The sequence below is a fragment of the Lepidothrix coronata genome, unplaced genomic scaffold (assembly GCF_001604755.1).
Source record: "Lepidothrix coronata isolate B3197 unplaced genomic scaffold, Lepidothrix_coronata-1.0 Scaffold23, whole genome shotgun sequence".
Lineage (NCBI taxonomy): Eukaryota > Metazoa > Chordata > Aves > Passeriformes > Pipridae > Lepidothrix > Lepidothrix coronata.
Genome location: NW_016690203.1, coordinates 1,639,365 through 1,661,599, shown reverse-complemented (window position 1 = coordinate 1,661,599; position 22,235 = coordinate 1,639,365). Strand labels below are relative to the sequence as shown.

Sequence of the window (22,235 nt, the reverse complement as noted above, 5' to 3'; positions counted from 1 at the left end):
TGTCTTCATACACATTTGGAAATGCACATAGGGGAAGCATATAAATAGGTCACACTTCCTGGAAATACTTGGAAAAACTCATGATACACAATTTGAAAAGTCAAGAAATATATATTTTGAAGAACTGAGAAAGAGCATTAGTGTATGTCTTATTTTGCATGCAGACTTTTGAAATTTGCTGATACGGTGATCATGGAAGATCTGCAATTTCCCTGCCAAACAGATTTGCACTAAAAAAAATTTCTAGGAGTAATTTTTGATATTGTTTATATGTATTTATTTTTCATGGAGCCTTCTTTAAAGATATTATTAGCTGCCAATATCCCCCATGGGTTTGTTTTTTAATGTATCTATGGAGTGCTACAGTATGCTGTTTCTGCTGGTGATATGTTGCTAAGAGATTTAATAATGGGTAAACAAACACAACATGTGGTAATCCATTTCAAATTAAAAGTTTATTAAACGCTAGCTTGATGACTTTCTGGCTATTTACAATTAAAGGAACAAACCTTAGAGAACTGGAGATCACGTGTTGAAAATCACAACTTCAACATTTCCCACAGAAAAATGTGTTTATGATCTGTGGCAAGCTGTCTCACATTGATATGCCCTATAAATACAGTATTATATCTGTTAAACCACCAAAAGCAGAGGGGGGGAAGGCTCTGTTAAAGTGACATTAAGGTTGAGACACAAACCAGAGAAAGCAAGAACAGTCTAAATGAAGACGAGTGCTCTGTAACTCACTCTACTGCAGTAGTCTAAATAGTGAGCAATCTTATATATCAATACCATATGTGGTGCTGCAAAATAGAGCAGGTTAGGAGATGGTGTTTTAACCTTCACTTCAAGTTTGTCTTAGTTTTAGAAGTTTAAGAGAGAACCTTCATATTATTTCCATTAACTAACTCCAGGCTATGTTATTCTTCTAAACCACAGCTCTCTGTTGGGCTTTGTATGGGTCTTCCTTGCTGCACAGGCTCTCTCCTCCAGAGTACAATGTATGGGAATGCAACATAATAACTCCCATTCTACCTCCTTTGTAGATCACAGATGTACATTATCAGATCTAGTGTGTCTCTAAGTCCAAACCATATCTTCTTTCCATTCTTTTGAAGTGGTATTCCATAAGAGGCTCATGGTAGAAGACAGCTTCTGCTTACACTACCTTCATCCTTTGCTTTTCTTAAGAAAATCTTCTGTTGTTCATCTGTTGCCCATTAAGGGATCAACAGTCTCTGTCAATGAATAAATGAGGATTTCTGTGTGGAATTCATTAGCTGTTGTGGGGAAGGTGGTAACAACTCTAATAGAAGCAGCTTAGGTAGGAAAATTTGATGCAACTAACAGAAATGTTGCCTTCAGAGACCTAGATCTAAGTAACATGGGCTTCTAAATGCATGAAAACTTCAAAAGTGTGAATCTTCATATAAAACATTAAATATACAAATTCATCAAGAAAACACTCTTTCTCACAGTGAAATCTACAGCAAGATCCCTTTTGAGTTTAGTGTCCATAGAAAAGGGGATTCACATGTGCAAAATGTCAGCTAAACTCAGACTTTTTTGGAAGTGGCAGCTCTTTCATCTTCAGAAAAGTAGCTAGACAGCACTTATGTATTAGTTCTCCAGCTCAAACACTTTTGGGTCAGACTTGGGCTGATTTGGGAAGTGTTACTCTGCACTTGTTGGGAACATTCTTCCAAATGCTTGCTCTTCTGTCTGTGCTGTTGTTCTGACTTGACATGCAAACACCTACTTGTGCCCATCTGAAATTGTGATCACATAAAACACATGGGTGGGAAACAGGTTTATCCTCTGTAGTGTTCAGAGCCAAAGAAAAACATTTTTCATTCCAGTTGACTTACTCACACCACTTTAATATTGGCCAATTTGAAGTCCTGAAGTTATGGTCAGCACTGTACCAGCATATACTGATGTGCAATCAAGACCTAAAAAGAGTGTTTACAAGGCAGAAGATTTGTCACATAGAAAGACTCTCACTACCTCGGCTGTCTTTGGACGAAACACCCACATGCAGATTTTTTATGTCTAAAATTTTCTTTCCGGAATGTCTGCTTGTGTCCGTCCCCCCACCCCCCCCCGCACCCCCCCCCCGTTCTACTATACTTTGGGATGTCAGAAACTCAGCTGTTTGAGAATGGTTTTAAAGATTATTTTTTCTCTTTTTTTTTTTTTTTTCCAATGGACAATTAGCCCATTTTCCCCCCGCACTTTATTTTTCCCTCCCCTTAAAAGGTTTGCTCTCTAACAGCAGTGCATGTGGCTCCTGCAGCCTATGCAACAACCAGAGGAAAAGTTAGAACCATGGAAATTTTTTTAGTTCCCTAACTATGAGCTTATAACAGAAATAAATATCATATAGAAAGATAATCTTCAGGTGTACAGTTTTTCTGCTTACTTACAATTTACAGCATTTTTCTGTCTGTCTTCATTCTGTTTGTCTGCATGCTTGTTAATAATAAAGTTGGTTTGTACCACTTGGCTTCAGCAGTCCTTGAAACTCGCCAGAGTTGTAAAGCTTTAAACAGTTACACAGGTCTTTAATTGTAAATTAGTTTTGACAGGACTGCTAAGACAAAGGCCTGGTCCATCCCGTCCTGATGCTAGCTGACAACCCCTTACTGCTCCTGGAGCAAGGAAACATGTGGAAGGAATTGTTCTTTTACATTTCACAGCTTGTCATTTCCTCTGCAGGGCAACCTCTGACCTCCCCAAAAGATCCTGACACCCATAAGGGAAGTATTCCCACTGTTGTAAAGGAAGTGGAAAAACAGTTTAATGCAGCAAAAGGAGGAGAAGTGTGTGTGTCAGAAGAAGCTGGGAGGAAAAGAGAAGAGCTTAAAATGCTTCCAGCAGGTTAGGACTTTTATTGCATTAATTTACTGAAAGTTTGCAAATAGATCTGCTTGGCATGTGTGTAAATACCCCCATTTGCCTTCCCCCTAGCCCTGTGATATCATGTCATCATTAATTCTCTGGGCAAAGGAAGAGATGGAAGAGTTTAAATCAATTGTGAGGGATCAAAAGCAGCTTAGGCAAAAAGGTACAGAAATGGTGGGCTCCCCTGTCTAAAAAGTGTTGGTAGGCCAAATGTGTTAGTAATTACAAGGTGTGTGTGCAGTGCACTGACAACATTAGATTACGACTGGTGTTTCCGTGACATTTTTACATCCTTCCATTTTATTTGGTCATTTATATCCATGGATCACAACATGTTGCTGTTAGATGCTTGGGAAGTACTTTTTCTTCCTGCAGCACTTTAATAGCAATATCCTTTGTTAATTGTGCAAAGCTAAATTGCGTAAAAGTGCCTGTCTGTATTTGTATCAGGTAACATTTGCTGCTCGAATGTGGGGTTTCTTTTGAAGGCGAAGCCTTGCAAGTTGCTACTGCGGAGTTTTTTCTTGGTTTTGTTCATTTGTTTATTTGTTTTCATTGGGGTTTTTTTGGGTGGATTTAGTTTGTTTGTTTGTTTGTTTGTTTGTTTGTTTGTTTGTTTGTTTGTTTGTTTTAAAATCCCAGGTAAAAAGTATTTGTCTGAGAATTGAGTAATATAACCCCTAGGTCCTGTCCTAAACTCAGATACCACCATGATGGCCAGAGGCAGACTTAATACGGGGCAGGGATGTTGATACCAAGGTACCAAGAATATAGACAACCACTGCCACTTTATGACCTGGGTAGTGTATTGTGCTCTCAGTCCTACAATAGAAAAATGGCAGTGCAGGCACAGAAAGTGCCAATGCCCATGCTCCCTTTTGCTCTCACACCCATGCATGTCCCCCAGGTGCCAGCCAGCCCTCCTGGTCACAGCACAGATGTTTAGGATGAATAGGCAGATCGAGTAGCTGAGAGAGTGGAGAGGGCATCAGGAGCTGACCTGAGATCCGCACTCATCACTCTCTCAACCATCATGAACAATGCAAGGGTCAGCTTTCATTTTAGGAAAGGGCGATTCTCACTCCCTTGGCCAGTGTGTAGAGATGAAAACGCAAGTGAAAATAAATTATTCCTGTCTTTTGAAGAGAGAGAGCGACTCTCCTTCTATAACAGGAAGCTATAATGGTTAGACACTGAGCTGAGAAATATTAGGTAAGAGATAGCTACCTCTTATCTGTGTAAACAGCAGCTTGTAGTTGTCTTCAAGTCTGTGGGATCCCAGAGATGATGTTGTAGAATTTTGGATGCATGTCATTTTGAAGCCAATTGATGTGCCACTTTCCTTTTACAGTAGCCCATGAAACATCACTAAAAAATAATTTCTTTGGAGTTCTCCTTCTCTGTTGACTGCCCAAGAAGTTTAGGACTATGCATCTGCTATTATAGGTGTGTTTGCTGAATATTTCATGTTAGGTGGGCACAAATAGAGTTAGGAGCTAGTATGGCATTGCTAAGTTAGGATTCATAAGTGCTGAATATTGATGTTGACTATCACAAATGCATAAGAAGTAGAATACAGAGCTGGTGTCAGTTTTTGTTAAATAATGTTGGTGACAAAAGGTTAAGCACATTACAGAAAAAAGTAATAAAAACTTCCAGTGTTTCAAGGGTTCTCATTCATGTCCTAGTTAAGACCAGCACTTAACACGTATTTCTAGATGTTGGTCCTTCTAAGAATATAATCACAGCCCTAACTTAGAATTTTTTTTCAAATTCTACATTAGTAGAATCTGCTTTGAAATTTATTTAGTTCATTTGCCAAACTTTAGTTGTGCAAAGCAGCTTAGAATACTCACAATATTTAAAACATAAGTAACCTGCAAGAACCAAAGAGTTTTAAAATAATGTTTAATGGTGTTTGACATTTGCCTTTGGGTGCTTTTAATTTTTTTTCAAACTTCTTTTCCTTGCAACATTTGGATGTTTCCACCTTTAGAGTGTGTCTCAGAACCCAATTATTAGCTGTGCAGGTGAACAGCTATTCCTTGTCCCCTCTTCCCCCTACCCCCATCACCAGTGTTTATCTAGATCTAAAACTACCATATTGAATTTTTATTCAAATTACTTCTGTGGAGTTTGGCAGCGATCCAATGCCAAACACAGCATTTTAGAACCCATATTTTGAATTTAAGAGGGTCTCTTACAAATATCCTGAAACAAGGCAGTTGCAGAAGTGGACTGATTTTGAAAGTGTGCAAGTTTCGAGCTGGCTTCCCGCCAAGTCCCTGAAACTCAACAACAAGGACCTGCTTCCCAGAGAGGGAAGAGGAAAAAAAAAATGACTTAAGCAGCCAAAGCTATAGCAAAAATATATATATATTTTACATATGAGACAGATATATACAACGAGAATACTATAGACCACAACTCCAGAAATCCCGAACAGCTCCCCAAAAAGGGGAGAGGGGGAGGGAGAAGGGAAAAGGACAAAAAGGGGCAAAGACCAAAGAAGTCAACCAGCCAACTGAAGGTAAATTAGCAAAATCTCACCACTTCCCTTTGAACAAGCAGGATGGCTGGACACGGCCCAGCACTCTCCCCTCACACATGGCAGATAACAGCAGTCACTGTAGGTCTCAGCTCCAGATAAGCCAGACCGAGACAGGGACCCACTGTTCTCGAACCTCGCCGGAAAGGAAGAGAGAGCGAGGTCCCTCCTGCTGGCTTTATTTATACCCCAAGTTACGTAAAGGAATAGCATGGAATACTTCCGTGGTCACCTTCCTAGTTCCTTCCTGGTTACAAGCTGGTCTCCAGGAAGGCCTAGAGTGAAACCATCACAGAAAGGTACTGAATTATCACAACTTTTGTCAATGGAAGGTTGGATTCAAAAGGCATTATTTTGTATTGCCAGAGGATCTGACTCAGTATATCCTAAGAGATAATACTATACTTGATGGAGGATTTAAAAAAAAACAGATTCTGGTACTTGATAAATCTGTTACCTGTTAATTTAATGAAAAACTTGTTTCAAAAGGCACATCACTAAAGCACAGATTTTCTGTGATGGAACACTGTCAGTAATGAAACCACTAAACTCATTATCTTCACTCAGAACTAGGAAGGAGAAAAACCTTTCATTTGAAATCCCCAGATAATTTCTGCCGAATGACATGTAAACTAGGATTTATACTGTACCTGATATTTAATTTGGTGCTTCAACAGTGCCTGCATTTTTGTCCCCACCAATGCTCATCCCAGCAGCTGCTCCCTGGCCCTTCTCTCATATGAAGTCTAATTTCTTTTTTCAAAGCCTCCATTTGTGCATGTACCACAAGTAAACCCTCTGGAAACACGTGAAATATTTCTCATAAATATTGTTAGTCAGCTAGTATTCTTCTCATTTTGGGGGCTTGACAACACTTCTGTGATTCCTTCAACCCTCTGGTTTATCACCTTTCTAGGGCATACCCAGGACAAAGTTTTAGCTCCTGATTTTCAGATCTTCTAGCTCAGAAGGATTCTTTTGCTCAATGTCTGTCTTCTACAATAAACTTTCTATTGAAAACAGATGTTAAATATTGTTCATATTCAAGATCTCTAATTCAACACCCTTTCTGCATCTGTGGAAAAACGTTGGGAAGTTAATTGTGTCCTTTTGTGACATCAAAAGGCATTTCTGTCTGGACAAAGCTTCAGAATAACATCTAAGCAAAGATGGCATCAGGCTAACCAAGAGGCTTAGTACTCTAGCAGATAGTACTCAGAACTTTATTCAAAACTTATTAAGATGTCACCTCCAGATCAAAATACCAAACACAGACACAGCTCCATTCTAATTTTATCATTGCATTTGGAGAGAAGGCTTTACATTAATGTAAAGTGTTAAAATGTACTTATATAAGTGACCAATAGTTTTGTTGAGAGTGTTATATTTATGCTTATAGCCACTTCTGAAACAATTTCATGCAAACCAATGAATCTTCATTGTAATACTTCTCATTATACTGCAATGAGGTTCTTTCCTTCTGAGATGCTGCATGCTTCTACCCAACAGTCATATGCAGATGCAAAAATAGTTACCTAAACCAAAAAACTTGAAGTTGTTCTCACTGGTAATACTTCATGGGTGCCACTTTAAAGGGAACAAAGTGATGTTTTAAAATGACGATTGCTTACCCCTCATTTTTATTACAGAAAGAGCCTCAGAGGCAGAGCCTCAACGGGTGAACCTTCTCTTTCTCTGCTTGTCTTTTCTTTCTCTGAGCAGGACTGCATAAAGGATTGGATTGATTCTTTCAAGTGGGATCGAATCCAGTTCCCACTTACAGTTGTGTCATCCACACAATCCAAACTCTTCTATTTTCCAACTCTTACCATGCTTTTTTATTTCTCACAGGCTGGGCTATTACTAGGGAGGAAGTCCAGATAGGTTCTTCATATTATTTTCTGTCCCTACAGTAACTTAACCAAGCTGGTGATTTCTTTGTCTGCTGCCCCGCTCCTGGATCACACTACTCTAAAACCCTTTCCCACTGATTTAAAGAGAGGTTGCATGCATCAGGAGTGACTTCCCTTCTCTATTAAAGAGAGGTTGCATGCATCAGGAGTGACTTCCCTTCTCTACTTTGCCTCCATATAAGTCAGAAGTAGTTTCCATCAAATTACTGTAATTTCCTAGCTGTGTTATTTCTTTTTGTCCATATTAAAAAAAAAAAATCTTTTAGACTCTCCCCTCCCCTTCTCTCCCCCCACCCAATATATAAAAATTTCACAGTATCAGCCCCATATACAGCCTCTGAAAGTTTTACATCATAGAGAATCTGTTTCCTACCCCTCTTTAATGCCCATTCAGAAAGGATGTGTTTACATTAACGTTTAGGTATTTAGGGCACTTTTGAAGTGAATGCCCTGCCCCAGTTTTCAGTCTCTTGTTCACTGCAGAGAGATCTCAGAGGACAAGCACTGGCCACCTTTAGGGTGAAGCTGATCAACCATATGTGCTTTAGGTGTGTGTATCAGAGCCATCAGGTCCCAGGACCAAACTAAAACTAGCCTGACATGAAGTCTGCAACACACAGCAGGGTCCCCACTGTTAAGGGGTGTCCTCCGAACTGTTGTTTTCATTCTACAGGTTGCACCTGTACTTGTTGTGAAGACATAGCCAAAGATGATAACTTCCAGACTGAATGCAGAGGATAAAAAAAGGTTTTGTTTTATTCTACAAGGGTTAAGAAGCAGTAAGACACCCTCTAATTTTAAAGGTCATGCTACTATGCTCAGCTATTGCCCAGAGAAGGCTGATGCTGAGAGAGGTAACAGAGTAGCACCAACATTTTTCTATTCCAACATCATCTTATTCTGTTTTAAAAACCAGGCCCCTCTGAACTCAGGGACTTAATGCAGTTAACCCTTTCTTTGTATCTCATATTAGGTATGATCTGTGTGACATCTAAACTATTTGATTGGGACTTAATATCACCCAGAAATGACTTCTCTCATTATTGTAAAAGTCTGGAAATAAATTTCATCTCACCATGCTTTTACAAATCCATGCCCATTCCACAGTGGTGACAAAAAATGCCACCCATTTTTTCCTATTTCTCTTATAAAAATGAAAGACATTTAAACTATTCTGCCGGACTTACCTGATACAGATATAGAGCTTTGGATTAAGAATTTTATTGTTGTTTCCAGGCCCTGGTGCAATCATATTTTCCTGCTCTTGTGCGTATGTTTCTTGACTTCCAAAGAAACCTATTAACAGAGGTCTACACCGGCCACTGTACCTTTATCATAGCTATGATACCTGTCTTTGATCATTCTTTCTTGGTGTTATTTTCTCCTCTTCAAATTGTTCATTTTTATCATGAATTGTATTATGTTCCCCCGTTAGGGAACAAAATGTATTTTGAGTCAATTTATTAAAATAGTCGCTGCTAAGTGTTATATCTGGACAAAGTTGACACCTTTGACATTTTCTAAAATGGCAAAAATAACTGTATTTAAGGTATGATTTATGAGTATTGTATGTCAGGAATTTCTATGCTATTACAGTTTCTGATGCAGTAGTCTCAACTTTTTCAATGAACAAATTGCTGATTAACCAGCTAGTTAATGCTTTATTAGTTTTCTGTGGTCAATTATAAAAAGTTATAAAAAAGTAAAATGCAATTTAATAATAAAGAACTGTGTGATTCTTGTTTCTCTCTCAGAACTGCTTTCTTTTGTGTATGTGGAAGAAACAATTTCTACAAGGCTCAGTTTTATGACACATTTCCCCCTCCCAACTAAGAGCAATCCTATGATTAAAAAGTAGACTGGAGTCTTTAAATGTCCTTCTGATTGCTGGCCTCTATTAAAAACTTCTTAAAATAATAGATAGGTTTAATTCCTCAAGCCAAAGAAAAATTATATCATCTTAAGCATTTTCCATATTTATTATATTGATGAGACTTGGCTACAGAGAAAAAAAAAAAAGAAGCAAAATCTCTTGTATTGCAAGTTTTAAATGTACCAGGCTAAGGTTTACTTAATTAGAACCTCCAGGCAATAAAGGAGCCCTTTTTTAAATTCTGTGAATCTTAATATGCTAAATAATGCAAAGCTTCAACTCTTCAAGCATGAGACACACATCTGGCAGCTTAATATTTAAATTACAGAAAAAAACCCACTTCAGTAGTAATTTTCATGAAGAAAAGAATGGGAAATGTATTACAACTAAATTTAATTTCTTTTTAGATTTTTCATCCTAATTGCAAGCATTTCCCATCTTCTCTTTTATTTATTTATTTTCATAAAGATTTTTTCTGTACTTTTTATTGATCTTTAATTTGAGCAGCTTCTTACTGTTACAGGCATTGAAGAATTACATCGTGTTTTTACTTAGCAAAAATTGTTCAGAAAAATCTATGAGGAATTAAAATAATGAGCTCACTGGTATAGAAAGAAAAGAGCATTGAGAGCCTTACAAATAAAATATAAAAAGAGCATGTCATGATTAAATAACAGACTTGCGTTTCTTCTCCCACCCATTTCTTAAATGTAGAATATTATTGTTTTCTTTATTCTTTTTAGTGTCCCATTTTTTTGGCCAAGATAATTACTGCTTTATTCATTTGACTCCAAAAACATTGTTAAAGTATTCATTATTTCATCAGGGCTGTTTGGAAACCCAGTTCTGTGTGCCAAAGGAAAAAAAAATATTGAACAAAGGAAACCACAGTAACCATCTTTACAAAGGTATATTTATATTTTAATATGTGTTTATGGGTTCATACATGGATCACACATATGGAATATGTAGAGACAATTTGAACTGATTATACGGCATGTGTGCATACATGTGACATTTCCAGCAGCTGTATTTTATGCTGTTTCAGTGATTTCAGTAGACCTCCTCTTTCACCCCAGATGGTGCAAATACCTGCAAATGCCTCGTTTACTACGAATGTTCAACATATACAACATACACCTACACGTATGTGTACATATATGTAGAAACTAAGAAAGATATCCAACTGTGACATTGTATATGTGTTTATTGTATATGCCTATACCAACAATTGTAACACCTAAGAGCTGATCCTGCCTGTACTGTGATTTTAGATACACTTGATTGTCTTTTACTGAGTGGGATTGGAAATCACTTAAAAAAAAAAAAGGAAATAATAACTAAGTATATTTTTGGATTAGCCTCCATATGCAATACATTAAAAAGTGTCTAATACAGACCTTTATTTCTGCCACACCACTATTTCCTGAAATGTGGAATTACATTTTTGTTCATTCCACAGGTCACTGCTTTTCAGGAGCTTAATGAACACACGACTTGTGTTTTCTAAGCAATGTTTATTCGAATGCTTTTTATGCCTCTGTCTTGTTCTTGATCCACAACCATGTCCATACAAGAAAATTAACTTCTTTCTCTCTTCTGAAGAACACTTTCTGGGGTGTTTAAAATACCCTTCCATGTCATTCTTCTTGTGTCTATTATTTCTTTATTTCTATTTTCCCCCTGTTTTGTATCTATACAATTTTTATTTCCAGGAACACAGTATCTGAAGTCTTCTCTGTATTTATCATACTAACATTTCTGGAAGGTAGTAGAGAAATAACCACCTATTTATAACTAGGATGGAGAAAGAAAAATGATCTGCATGAAGTCAGACAGAATCTTGTTGGGAGGAGGACCAAAACCCAGCTCCTTCCTTTTCAGAGCTTTATCTTATGCACCAATACAAAAAATAATTTATGTTTTGTGGTTTGTTTTTTTTTCTTTTCTTGCAGAGGATTACCAAGATTGCCATGGCAGTGCAGATGAGAACTGTGACTTGTTTTGGCCAAAGGAAGTCCAAGGAGGACATCACAAGGTACAGATCTTGATATGGACATCATTGTCTCCCTTAATGTGTGCAGAGAAGCCATTGGATCTTCTACCTGTGCCATTTGAGAATGATTTGTGGGCTTGCTTGTTGTTTTTGTAGTTGTGTTTCTTTAATCTACCCCTGTGAATTTTTTTATGGCCACAAAAAGGCTTCACATGGCCAGGTGTATTGCTGTCTCCTGCATGTATCTATAGGGAGCTAATCTCTCCAGCAAAGAAACTTCAAAGGAGTAGTAGGGAAAGACCATCCTAATGGTAATCAAATATCAGCAGCTTAATCAAGTCTGTGCTGCAGGATGGTATTATTTCAGTAATGTTTAAACAAGAAATGCATCTATAACCTTCAAGTTCTCATGTACTTGTGCAGAAGATCCCTACCATTAGATACTTTTAGTATAATATTTGTAGTATCTTGGTCAAGGACATAATTAATTTGTGAACAAATATTGTGTCATCAGTACAAGTTTCCATAAAATCATATCTGCATCATGACAACACTTTCTGGGTGCAATGCTACTGAAACTTTCAGATTTACTGTAAATCCTGATGACTAAGACACAAAGAAAACTCTGTATTCCTGAGAATTGCTTCTACCTGCATTATATTATTAAATTAGGTATTTTCCAATGAAGGTTGCAATTTTTCTCTGTAAGTGTTGCTCCACTTCCGTCCTTAAATCAGCATGGTTGCAGAGAACTATAACTGCAAACCTGAATATTCAAATTAATCATTCTGGTAATTTGTCTTACCCTGCTCTAGATATACTCTGAAACATTTTTAATGCTTTTAATTGTGCATGGAAGAAAATCATCACAGTACTCGGAGTACTCACAAACTTGTGTACTATGTGTTTATACCTGTACATGTGCTGTGGCACAAACACTCAGTGGCTGGGAATTATTATTGCAACTTTTGTAATGTGATGATCTACTTCTCTGAGTAAAAATAGATTGGCCAACTGGAAGTTCCCTCCATTTTAAATGGATAAATTATTAAGTGATTTATTTTTTCAGGAAGTTAAGGATAACTTGGAGAAAACAGAGTTATATATAAACATAACTGCAGACGGATGTGTGCATGCACATGTGTGTGTGGCCTTATATCTATAGGAAGGATGATTTGAGGACTTTTGGAATCGATGTAGTGGGCAAAGTAACCCAACCCATGGGAGTGGCAGAGTGAAATTAATTTCCTACAATTGCATAAAAAACATGATATCTTTGAACAAAGTGCCACGTTCTCATAGGAACTTCAGTTTTGGGTGGCTCTCGAAGCCAAATTAAAGTGATCTGGTTTCACTGAGGTGTGTAAACCCACGGGGAATTCAGCACTGTCTAGTCCCTCTGGACTCAGTGAAATGACTGACTAGCTTACAGTTATTGACATGTTTGTATAGATTTCTGAACTGAGCCTCTTACGAGAATGCTTCTGCACAAAAGAAATGTGAGTATGTGAAATATCCTTTCAAAGGTTGTAAGAACCCCTCCTTTTTCATGGCATGAATGAACCCTAATGTTTGGAGAGAGCCTGTTTAGCATGTTCAAGATCTAGGCATTTGGCCTGATTTATATCATTTGGACCTACTTGTATCTCTGGATACCATCCTGTAAAATATTTTTATGTAACAGTCATATTTAGGAAACGATGAAAAACTAATGTAAAGAGCAGACTTAAGGAATAAGACAGAAATTTCTGTAGTGTTTTATTCTCCTTAGCAGTCCCTTTTCCTCTTGTAAACATATTTTTAAAATTTATTTTTTTAATAACAAAAACAAACAAAAAGATCTTTAAGTCTGACCTCAACTTTTTACCCCCAAATTCATCTATGCTAAGAAGTTGCAAATAGTCTCTCACGGGCATTAGCACTTAGTTTTTGTTGTAATGAGTGTACACACTATTGAATGGATTCAAGATATTGAATGCTAGCAATAAAGGAGAGGATGCTCACAGTCAGTGACTTCTGAGAGAAACAAAATATATTCTCTGATTATAATCCCATCCTCATGCAGATGACTGAATTTCTGGTTTTGTACATTAGTCAAGATCAAACACAGTCAGAGAAATTAGCTCTTAATACTCTTTAACACCTTTAGGATTTATGTCTTAAATAATGTCTTTATATCTACTTTGCACAGGGATAGTTTCATGGAGGCAATGTCAGCAAGCAAGGTAGCCTGCACACACTACCTGCTCTGAAACCTTGACTTCTTCTAGGAAATTAAGTTGGGCAGTTTTGTGTCTGGGTAAAATCTGTGTCTGCCTGGTCTTAGTATTTGAAAACAGGTTTAAGCACTTCTACTCTACCTTAACTATTCATGTTTACGTAGAACCTCTTTCTGACAATATATTCCATTGCTTGTGGCAGCTTTTCCAATGACCACTGAGAATAAGTTGATTATATCATATTTACAGATAAGAGTATGTAGGTATGTGCATTTTGTAGGTATGAATATGAACTTCTGTCTCTTATGTCTGTGAAATTCAAAATGTGGATGAGGTCAATGTAATCCAAGCTTCAGAATACAAATTTACCTTTGAGAGCAAAATGGTTTACAGAGTTTAAAAAGAAAAAAAACTTTGTTGTTTTCATGATTAGCAAAGTGTAAAGTGTGTGACTACATCTTATGTCAGTGCTTTGCTCCCTGGGAACTCTGAGTTTTTTTGGGATCTACAGAGTAAACTTCGTGTTACTACAGAGTAAACTTCATAAATATGAAAGTCAAATAGGAACTTAAATCATCTAGGTTATCTTCTAGTACTGACTAGAGAATTTCAACCACTTGCTCTGTAAAGTTGGCATCAAGGGATGTAGAATCAAAATTTGTCTTTGGGGTTACCTCTAAATAGTATACTTTCCATCTCCCTGTCTAACAGGAAGACCAAAAAGGGAGTTCTGTTACTAGTTTGAACATAACATATTTTAATTTCCAGCCCTTTGTTTTCTCTGGGCTGGTTCACTAAATGTTAGCAAACCCTTTACAGAGCTTAGTATTGTGCCTGGGAAGGTATTAGCAGATAGTATCATTGAAATCTCCTGCAGATGTCTGTCTGATAAGTTAGGACCTCTTTGTGTCTCTTGGTGGAAATGATGTTTGTCTCTCTGTCCAGGGGTGATAACACCAAGCGTCCAGGGCATCTGATGGTCACTTCAGAGAAGCAATGCCAGCAATCAGACCCTGTGCATGCAAAAATATTGTTCCAGAGATAAGCAGAGATCAGGATTCTCTCCTTTGTAGCTCAACGAGTAGTTTAAATGAGAATAAACTGGTATGAGCACTGAAAGATATAGTACTGTCCCTCTCCTGCTTTGTGCAGGCACCAGTGCAGGGTGGCCTGGATCAGAATGGGTCCAGCTGAGAGCTAACCCAGTTAAATAAAAGAAAAAGAATGAAGCCAAACAACATTAATTCCATTCCCAGATTAGTTCCCTCTGTGTGGCTTACTCTGGGGATATCTAAATTTTTGTGCTGACAGTGTGTGGTATGCAACACAGGAAAAAGCAGGCAGGTAGAGGGAGACTGGATGACTGCTGGTGTCAGCATGAGCTTACACCTCCTTGAGAGGGTTTGTCAAACCACAGCCTTATAGGAAAATAAATCCATTCAGGAAACAATACTCTGTGTGCAGCTCTGGGTCCTACCAGTTAAGAAGGTTGTGAAGGTCCTTGAAGGTGTCCTGAGGATAGCAACAAAGCTGGTGACAGGGCTGGAAGGCCTGTCCTGGGAGGAACGGCTGTGCTAATTGCCTTACTATTCTAACTTGTTTTTTCTTTTCATTTAAAGATCAACTGGAATAATCCACCTGACCAACATCATGAAGAAAGATCAGGTCCTGAGAACAATGGAAGCCAAGAAGAAGAGAAAACATCTGTAGGGAGCAATTTTTACTTGGAAGAGTTAGAGAAGTATACTTTTTCTGTGTGGTAAGTGATCTCAGCTCCATATTGTGCTTTGAATATTCAAAACCCAGCCCTCAAAACAACCCTGGCACCTATGGTCTTATGCAAATCAGCCCCTAGGATTTCAAATACAGCAGCCAGTAAACTAACATCACAAAAGAGTGGATGTCTGTGAAAATTTAGTTTTAAATTACTTCCCTATCAAAACATGAGGCAGGTTTATCTCATGGGCAAGCCAAGCAGCCTTCAATATCACTTGTCCTGTTGTTCCCTGCTCTCATTTGCCACACTCATTTGGTGCCTTAAAAGTTGGCAGAAAGTTTGGTGAAGACCTTACAGACACAAAGTGCATTTTCACTATAGAAATCTGAACTCAACCCTAGAGGTGGTTAGCCCTGAGTATTGGAGGTGACAGCAATCAGCTGGAAAAATAACATGCACTCATACAATTGGGCTGTCATAATTCTGCTAAATTGATTATGGTTATTTTTGACAACTGAGGACTCCCCCATCCTTGCCATAATAGAAGAATAGATTTTAGGGTAGCATTGCTCATCCAAATATCCTTACCAGCTCCCAGTGCTTCATTTTACCTACCTTAATTTTCAAATTAAATTAACCAAATTATCATCAATTATCTATCCCAAGGTGCTCGCTTTCAGTACCAGGGAACTTCACTTTCTCTCTTTCTAACATTTAATTGTAACATTTAATTGTATATGCCCTATTCCTGGAAGTGTTCAAGGCCAGGTTGGACGGGGCCGTGGACAACCTGGTCTGGTGGAAGGTGTCCTTGCTCATGACCGAGGGTTTGGAAGTAGATGGCTTTTAAAATCCCTCCTAACCCCAACCATACTGTGATTCTGTGGACATTTGAAGTTAGCAGCATTGATACTTTATTCTTTTCAAAGTTGTTCAGCTTGAAAGTGTTGAAAAAGGGCCCCAAGTCTCTACTTCCTTCAGCACTGGAGCACTCCTGGAGCACGTGCTGGTTTCTAGTAGCTGTCCCTAGAGCAGCCTGGCCCCAGGCTTTGAAGTCCGTGTCCTTTGTGACTGCACAAGGTATCCAGAGGAGCAGAGGGAACAGATATTTGTCCAAGTTGGTGTGCACCTCACCGGCTGATGTGGGGACTAATCAAAAATGGCTGTCCTTTCTTCCATTTTCTTTTCTATTTCTTTTCTTTGTCCTTTGTTAGGAAGCCCATCTCTCCTTGGACCCCTGTGCCTGCAGGGACACTGACTTTGCTCGGGTTCCCTGAGGATGCATAGGTATGTCTGAGCACAGTAAGTTACAGGGCACGAACCTTATCTTCCTGCTACAAAACAAAGGCTACAAGCAATGCATCAGGGTGACTGGGCTGCCTCTCCTACCTTAGGCTAGTATTTTGTTATTTCACTGTGCCATTATATTTACTATATCCATCATCCTGTTTGAAATAAGGACAGGTTCTTGCTTTATTTACTTATGTATTATGTTAAAGTCCCATAAGTTTAGAACAAAGCAGAACTTAGAGGGAATTTCTTCACTTTCTGCTTCACTTGTGGTCATCATCTTTATCAGAAAGAAAAAAAATAGCAAAAAAATTACTCCTCTCTTGGTCAAATAATATAGATATTACATATAGTATGTGTCCCTAAAATATATTTTTCAAACTTAGAGTTAATTCAGTTTCCCTGAGTGATTTAAGCAGAATCTGATACCTTATGAGTTGTTAGTTCCATTTGTTACTGTACCAGCATGATGTTTCAATTGTTACTTACTGCTGTCTGTCTCCTCCTTTCCTTCTCTCCTACTTTCTCCATCAAAGGGCATCAACTCCTCTTTGTCTGTTTCCAGACCTTCCTTTCTTCTATGATTGCTACCTTTTAAAAAATGCAATGGAAGATAATTAGCTACTACAAAAATTTTTAATAGCACTGTAGATCTGGGGGCAGCTTAGATCTCCATAAACTTCAGAGTTTTAGATGCTCCAAGATGCAATCTGAGCAATTTCCTTGATCTTTTATTGCAGCTGGTAAATCATTTATTGGGCTAGGTTATTTTACAAAATCCTCTTTAAAAACAAAATCCCATAAAATGTATTTATCATAAAATACTGCACAACCAACAGTCTTTAAAGTTGTACATACTCTGTATTAATTAAAAGCTAGTGTTGTACTGTGACAATTTAAAAGTATCCACTCTATCTCAGTCTCTCTCTTTCCCCCCATTCTCTCCCTGCCTCTCCCTGTAATTTTTTTCTCTCTTTCCTTTCTCTAATATACTCTTTTCTTGAAGGGCTTGCCAAAGGGGAGATTGGCAAGTACGAGCAAGATATTCTTTTGTGATCACAAATATTTTTCTGATAATTGTTGTGCTTTTTTGTTTCTGTTGCTACAGCATGCTTGTCCTTTTTCATTCACATTAATTTGACAGTGGTGTCTCACATCCGTAGGCCATAGTCAAACCTCCTTACAGCGGGCGTTATACACATATGTAATAAAAAGAGCTTTTTGGCTGCAGAAGCCCACAGCCTTCAGGTTGCGTCTCGCAGCCTACATGAGTGACTTTCCCACTGTGCCCCCATACAACCTTATTAAAAGCATCAGGCTTTTGCTTAGGTCTGGTGAGCTGGAGATGAGGGGGTTGAGTCCAAAAGACTCGGGGAGATCCATGCTGTTTAGGTGGTCAGGGGCAGTCACAGCCTGGTAGATGCTAAATGGTCACTGAGTGCTTTGCAGACCTTCCTGGAGAGCTGGCTTCAGGACCTTGCCTCGCAACCCAGCATCGCTGAACCTCTCTTCTCTGATTTTTGTGTTCCTGGAACTAACAGCTTGTGTAATCTGCAGCAGAATATGAATGTTTTTAGTGGCTATTGTCTAAATAAGACAGGTGAGATCTGTAACCTTGAGAGAGAAGGAGGAATATTTGAAGGAATTTTGACCCTTGCAGCTCAAAACCTACTGTCAGAAGCTCTCTAGTTCTGTTCTTCTGTTCCCTGAAACAAGCAAAATTTGAGGAAAAAATGTTCTTCAAGGCTATTTGTCACTATAAAGCCAGATTTCCTGAAGATGCATAAAAATACAGATCTGAGAAATAATTTCGACACTTCAGCACTTTAACAGTGCTTTTTATGCATAGTTTTAGAGGAGAGGGGAAAAAACTCAAAAAACTCCCAGATTTCAAAAACCTTTCTCTATCTTAATACAAAAAAACATAAAGACATAAACACTTTCTGTGACTTCAGGAATCTTCAGGCTTGAGTTTATATATAAATAATGAACTAGCAGGTTCAGTTGTCAAATACTTATCATCAAACACAGCTCTTAAGGGTTAATATTTCACACTATTATAAAAGTCACGATCATCCTTTGTCTCTGTGCAATTAGCTTTTTAACAACGTGCCTGTAGCTCATACCTAGGCTAAATGCTGCTTTGAAATATTTTCTCCTGAACTCCAAATGTGTTAAGCTGACTCTGGCCAGCTTCTATAAAACTAGTTTATGGTAGGGCACTGCCTCTTTTGAGGGAATACCCATTGCCCCATGCTGCATTGCTGTGTGTTGCCTATAGTAGCTCAGTTGCAGAGGTAGCAAGCAGAGGGTGAAAACGAAATAGGCTCTTGTCAGCATATGGCAGCCTGGGTAGGGTGGACAAAGCTGAAGACCTCTTTACAACCCTGCCTCTACACCTGTAGACTCTATGATGTTTACCTGCTGATTTTTTTTTTTTTCCTCAAATTGAGGAGGACACTGAGGGGCACGAAGCGTTAAATGTAAAGTGCACAATATAGTAAAATTGTTTTCTATATAGAGACAATAAACTTTCCCTTTATAATACACATGTGATTTGACACTGAAATAAATGCAGATGCTTCTTTGCTTGGTGTATTCCCTGTTGTGCTTTCTAAAACACCTTCACATATGGTTTGCCTCATTCCTGTGAAACGGCTTGTTGTTTATGTCATACAAATAGAACAGATTGAATTTACACCGAGTTAGGAGGGTGATGGATCCTACGTTAGAGGAAAAACCTTGTCTGAGTGTTTAAAATTTGTTCAAAATTAGTGTTGCCTATTTGAAAAATTTCCCTGGATTATCCCTTGAGCTCTTCTAAAGATTTCATTAAAATAATAAAAAAAAAATCTGTGGCTACCTATAAATGCAACCTTTTATTCAAATATGTAACATTTACCCAAAATCAAAGGTCAAATTTTACCAGTTTTTTACAGCTGTCCTAGCAGGAACTGTTTCATTCACTATATATAAAATACTGCCATTAAGAGCAGACATTCAATTTCTTTGTGAAAAGGAGAATAACCCTTTATTACTTGCTTTAAAAAGTGCTAATAATTTAAAAATTTCTTGGTAACTTCTGATAGTCCACCTAAACCATTTCGTTGTTTCTAATTCCATTTAGAAGCAAAATTAGAGGTAGGTCAAGCTTTAACTCTTAGGAGAAATCAGGAGTCCCACTGTTTTCTTTGAATACTTTTAAATCATTAACACAGCATCCCTAAAACATACGTCCCTACATACAACCCTAAGCTTTGGTTGTATGAGCACAGAGTACTACTAGGATTAATCCTGATTCTGGAATCTTTGTGGGTACTTTTTGTTTTTTGCAGGCAAGCCTCAGCAGGACACAAGTAATTATTTTTTTTTTAAACTTATTCAGGTGTCAGATGGTGTTTACATTGTACATGTCCACACATCTTTGAAGACTGAATTTTTACAGCAGATCAGCACATATTTCTGTGCAGTTTTTGCTTTAGTCTTAGTTTCATGGAAGATTTTTCCATTGTAGTAAAAGTTTACTTTTTGGAAAATTATTCTATAGACAAATCATTAAATATGGCTATGGCATCATTCCTACTTCCTCTGATTTTTCTGAAACTGTCTGTTTCTTCTTTTGTTGTATAGTATAATTCATAAATGAAAAAATTTCAATGAACTGCATAGATTTAGAGATTGTATTTCTTTGCTGTCTCGTGTAATGGAAGAATTATTTCCCTGTTCTGGTGCATTGTAGTAAAGTTTTGCTACTGAAAGTTGAATTAGAAATAAAGTGTTTGGAAACAAATTTGAAATCAACAAAAAGGATTATTTCAAAATTTATCTAAACTGCTGGGAAAAAAAATAGGAAACTTCTAAGGACTGAAAATACATGCAAGATGAAACTTTTCTGAGAACTGTTTTCTTCAGGAGTCTTTTGCAAAGCCCTCCAGTATGTATAAACACTCTTAATTTTGCTGGGATTTGATATTATTGTGGTGATGGGGAATATGTACTATTGCCTGTGGACTTCAGTGCAATTACGCTTGATGATAATTTTATTTATATGTTCAGCATGATGGAAAGAGTTGGAAGCCAATGCCCTTCCTCCTGCAGGTTTCAGACCTGCAGAACTCCACCAGCTGAGAGCTGGCCCCAAGCAATGGAGAAGAGAAATTGGTGATACAAATCACTGAGCTGAGAGAGTGAGTTGAGAGCCATCAGTGAATGGTCAGTCACAGTTACTAGGGAGATGTTTGTCTGTTTGGTTGGGATTTTTCTTTTTTTTCTTTTCTGCTGGCTTTAATGTTCTTGAGCAGAAAGGATTAGTGAGCTTAGTCATTGAGCAGCTTCCCTACAAACCTGAAGTTTTCCTAGAGATCTTGTCAAGGGAATTGTGTGGTTGCCATCTGATTATAAGTAAAGGAGCTGAATGAGCAGGGAAAATGCTCCCAATGCTAGGAGCAATTCACAGTTTGAGCTAGCCCTCTCTAGGATTTTATGTTTATAATTCCTTTCCAAAATGCTGCTTCTGCTCTCCTCCTCCATCTTAGAGAATTCCTATTTGATGAAAGTGAAAGAATATGGTTCAAATTTGGCAATAGTCAGGGGAAAGATCGGTATGTTGACAGACTGTGACACCATGAAGGTCTTTGACAGAAATCGCTAGTTTCTCTTAAATACTGGGAATGTTGACTCTCCAGTTACCGAGCAGTGTGGGCTCACAAAGTTGTTGGAGCCTTTGCCACAAGTGCAGTCAAAATGTCTTCAAGACAGCACTGCTGGCATTTCTGTCTCACAGGCATTTCACGCTGTTAATTTTGGGTTCCCGCACCCTACAAAAGCACTTTTTGACCTAGCTGAATTGCTCTTTGGTTTGTTCAGACTCGGAGGAGAGTAGAAGACTTGCGAAGCTGACTGAGAAGTGTTGAGTATAGAAACATGGTTGTTTGTCATTTAATAAACGTTTCGTTTTCATGCGCTAGAAAAGATGACATTACTGATGACTAGTGGAGAAAAGCAAAGCTATAAGTGTGCCATACACGATCATCTCTAATGAATAGAATGAATAAAAATAATAAGTGCATTACACAGCTAACTGTCACATCTTCAGGGCACTACAGTAAATAAGTGGGAGTTATACATGTGCATTAGTAGCAAAATGGGTACCACACTTTGGATCTTATTGAGTACAGTGTGGAGAGAAAAATATGATAGATTGCTGCTTTTTATCTGTCACTGCTGTGGCACAGAAGCATAGACCATATGTATGTAAAATGACTTTGTTATTTCAGTAAATTCTCTAACTCTTTCTGTTGTAGCCTGTAGCAAAATGAATAAGTAGCTGAAGATCCTGGTGGGATAGTTCTGATTCTATTAGAATAAAATACCTCTACAGAGGCATAATTATTAATAAATATACAGTGATGTGTGACAAAACATCCAGAGAAGTTAGCAGGGTCTCTGCTCTTACAGGTTTCCAGTACAAACGGAGATGCTTTGCAAAGGGGAGAACAAGTTGTGATAGCTAAGCTGAAAAGAGCGGGATAGTTTAGGCAAATGTGGGCCTTGTTAACTATGATTCTTGTTTCTTGTCTCAGAGGTGATGATAAAAGTGTGGATGACTCTCAGAATGCTCCGCCTCAATCACTTAATGGAACCAATATTTCATCCTTTCTATCTTGTCCTTCTTTATATAGAACACAGTATCTCTCTTGGACAAAACTGAATTCGTGTAGGGTGGAGATGAGAAAGGTGAATAGGAAAGAGCAGAGAGGACCTGCCGTTTGCCTG

General features: G+C 38.0%; 1 protein-coding gene across 5 annotated transcripts in view; it reads left to right on the top strand.

Moving 5' to 3' along the window:
• The window catches only part of LOC108494298, a 192,121-nt gene that overhangs the window by 81,233 nt on the left and 88,653 nt on the right, over nucleotides 1-22,235 (top strand). For all 5 annotated transcript variants that reach the window (XR_001873808.1, XM_017808657.1, XM_017808656.1 and 2 more), the window contains 3 exons: nucleotides 2,719-2,880; nucleotides 11,194-11,276; nucleotides 15,073-15,212. Coding sequence is in view for 4 of the 5 variants with exons in the window: in XM_017808657.1 (XP_017664146.1) it covers nucleotides 2,719-2,880; nucleotides 11,194-11,276; nucleotides 15,073-15,212 (385 nt within the window). In the remaining variant the exon portion in view is untranslated. The remainder of the gene's footprint in view (nucleotides 1-2,718; nucleotides 2,881-11,193; nucleotides 11,277-15,072; nucleotides 15,213-22,235) is intronic.